Here is a 2,438-nt window from a genome sequence, read left to right as displayed (position 1 = left end):
TGAGTGCGAAACGCGGTCTTAGGCACATCCTCGCGTCGGACCTTTAGTTGATGATATCCCGACCTCAAGTCCATTTTCAAAAATACGTCCGCTCCTCGAAGTTGGTCGAACAAATCATCAATCCTCGGCAGTGGGTACTTATTCTTCAAGGTCATCTTGTTGAGTTCACGATAGTCGATGCACATCCTCATCGTTCCATCCTTTTTCTTAACGAACAACACTGGCGCTCCCCAGGGTGACACACTAGGTCGGATGAAACCCAAGTCTAACAGTTTTGCAACTGGATTTCAACTCTGCCAACTCTTTAGGGGCCATTCTATATGGCACCTTCGATACTGGCGCAGACCCTGGTTCCAAATCAATAGTGAACTCTAATTATCTGTCGGGTGGCGGTCCAGGCAAAACTTCAGGAAACACCTCGGGAAAATCTCGTACTACTGCCACGTCTTCCACTTTCAAATCCTTCTTTTCCTCTCCGTTCAAGTACACAAGATAAGCCGGATGCCTTTTTCTTATCATCGTGGTTTCTTGCAATGCGGAGATTATGGAGGTTCGTCGGTTCATGGAGATCCCATATAAGATAGTCGCCTCTTTGCCCGGGGCTCGAAAAGAAATCTATCTCTCTTTACAGTGAATCGTCGCGTGGTTCTCGGTAAGCCAATCCATTCCCAAAATTATGTCTACGTTCTCCAAAGGCAAGACGTGCAAAAGTTGGGCCACTACCCTTAATTCTCCTAACACAAACTCTATGTTCGAGCAAGTTCGCACAAAATCAATTAATCCTCCAACAGGTGACGACACCCTCAAACCCAAGTCAAGTTAAGCAGTAACGAGTTCTAAGGTATTCACACATGACATCGGAATAAATGAATGCGAAGCACCCGTATCAAACAGCACGATAATAGGTAGTTGTTGGAGCTTTCCTATACCTGCCAAATTTTCCTTGCTCTTGTTGGTCTGCGGCTCTTGCACTTGATTTCCCTTCAATGCATACGCCCTTGCTTGTTGTGGGGCCACTTGTCAGATCGGTTGTGGCTGTTGCGGTGGCCTCTGTCCTTGCTTATTCTTCGCTCCACCTTTGTTGTTATTTGGGCACTCTCGAGACATGTGCCCATTTCCACCGCAGGCATAACACCGAATGCCTCCAACTCTGCACTCCCCAACATGATACTTGGAGCACCGATTACAGTAGGGTGTTCTCTGTGGGCTTCTCCTCTGATGTGGCACAACTTGGCGGCCATGGTTCTGCGGGTGCCGAAAGGTGGAAAAACGTCGCTTGTTGTCAAAAGGAGCTCGGTTTCCTTCCCACTTCCTCTTGTCTCTATAGTTCGATGGGGGTGCGGGTGGTGTAGGATTTATCGCCCTCTCGTTCTTGGGCAGTGCTTCCTCCACATCTAAGGCGCAACCCAGCACCTCGGAATAAGGAATTCCTCTGCGGCTGGCCACAGCTGCCCTTATCTCAAGTCTAAGACCAGAACGAAACTTCTCTGCCATCTTCTCGTCTGTGTCCACCAACTCTGGCGCATAATGGGTCATCGCACATAGGGCGAGGTCGTACTCCGTGACCATCATGTTTCCTTGTTTTAAGGTGTGGAACTCCACTACTTTCGATCGCCGATAACTCATGGGAACATACTTGTTGTACACTTCTTCCTTAAACTCTTTCCAAGTAAGCGCCTCACGGTGAGCGGGGTCCATAGTTCTCCTCTTAGTTTCCCACCAAAAATCAGCGGGTCCTGTCAGTTGATAAGTCACGCAAGCCAGACGTTCCTTATCAGTGCATCCCATAAAGTCAAAGATACGCTCAAGGTCGCGTACCCATGCCTCCGCCTTCGGGGGCTCTTCCAACCCATCAAACTTGGGTGGGTTCTCTTTTCGAATGGCCTTGATGTATTCCCTTTCGTTTGGTTGGGGTAGAGGTGGTGGTGGAGGCGGGGGTGGATTCCCGACACTTCCCTCTGTCTGTTCCCCCACATTGTTCTCCACTCTTGGACCACTTCTACGTCTTGGTGGCATATTGATCTAAAACACAAGTTAGCATCGTTGTGAGTAATCGTTGTTATCAAAACACCACTTCTTTGAACTTATGCACGTGTACGAAACGATAAAACACAAGTACATAAAGTTATGCGAAAAGTGAACTTCCATAGATAACGTGGAAAGGAAAGTCAAAACATTCGTTCTAAAACAAAAGCAAAAAGATACTACTTCCATCGTCATAACAACTTAAGAAAAAAAACAACATTCATCTATCTAGCGATATATTCTTCCTCTTCTGGGTCCTCTTCCTCTTCCGGGTTCTCGTCGAGCCAACGAAAGTCCTCATCATCATCCATAATATCGTCCACATAATCACCCTCAAAACCCGGAATCATCCCTACTTGTGCCATGACTTCACCTTCCGTCGCGGGTTTAACCTCAATCATGGGTTTTTCTTC

The 2,438-nt window shown here is 47.4% G+C and overlaps 1 protein-coding gene across 1 annotated transcript; it reads right to left on the bottom strand.

The window, feature by feature from the left end:
* Positions 1-1,020: 1,020 nt before the first annotated feature.
* On the bottom strand, positions 1,021-2,016 carry LOC121786707. Its single transcript, XM_042185333.1, has one exon. It carries the CDS (start codon positions 2,014-2,016, stop codon positions 1,021-1,023), a length of 996 nt encoding a protein of 331 aa, XP_042041267.1.
* Between the last annotated feature and the right edge of the window lie 422 nt (positions 2,017-2,438).

Source organism: Salvia splendens, chromosome 22, assembly GCF_004379255.2.
Source record: "Salvia splendens isolate huo1 chromosome 22, SspV2, whole genome shotgun sequence".
Taxonomy (NCBI): domain Eukaryota; kingdom Viridiplantae; phylum Streptophyta; class Magnoliopsida; order Lamiales; family Lamiaceae; genus Salvia; species Salvia splendens.
Note: the sequence above shows the minus strand (reverse complement) of the source record. Positions and strands in the feature narration are given on the sequence as shown.

Coding starts and splice junctions, on each gene's coding strand:
- LOC121786707 (XM_042185333.1), bottom strand. CDS start 2,016: ATGCCACCAAGACGTAGAAGTGGTCCAAGAGTGGAGAACAATGTGGGG.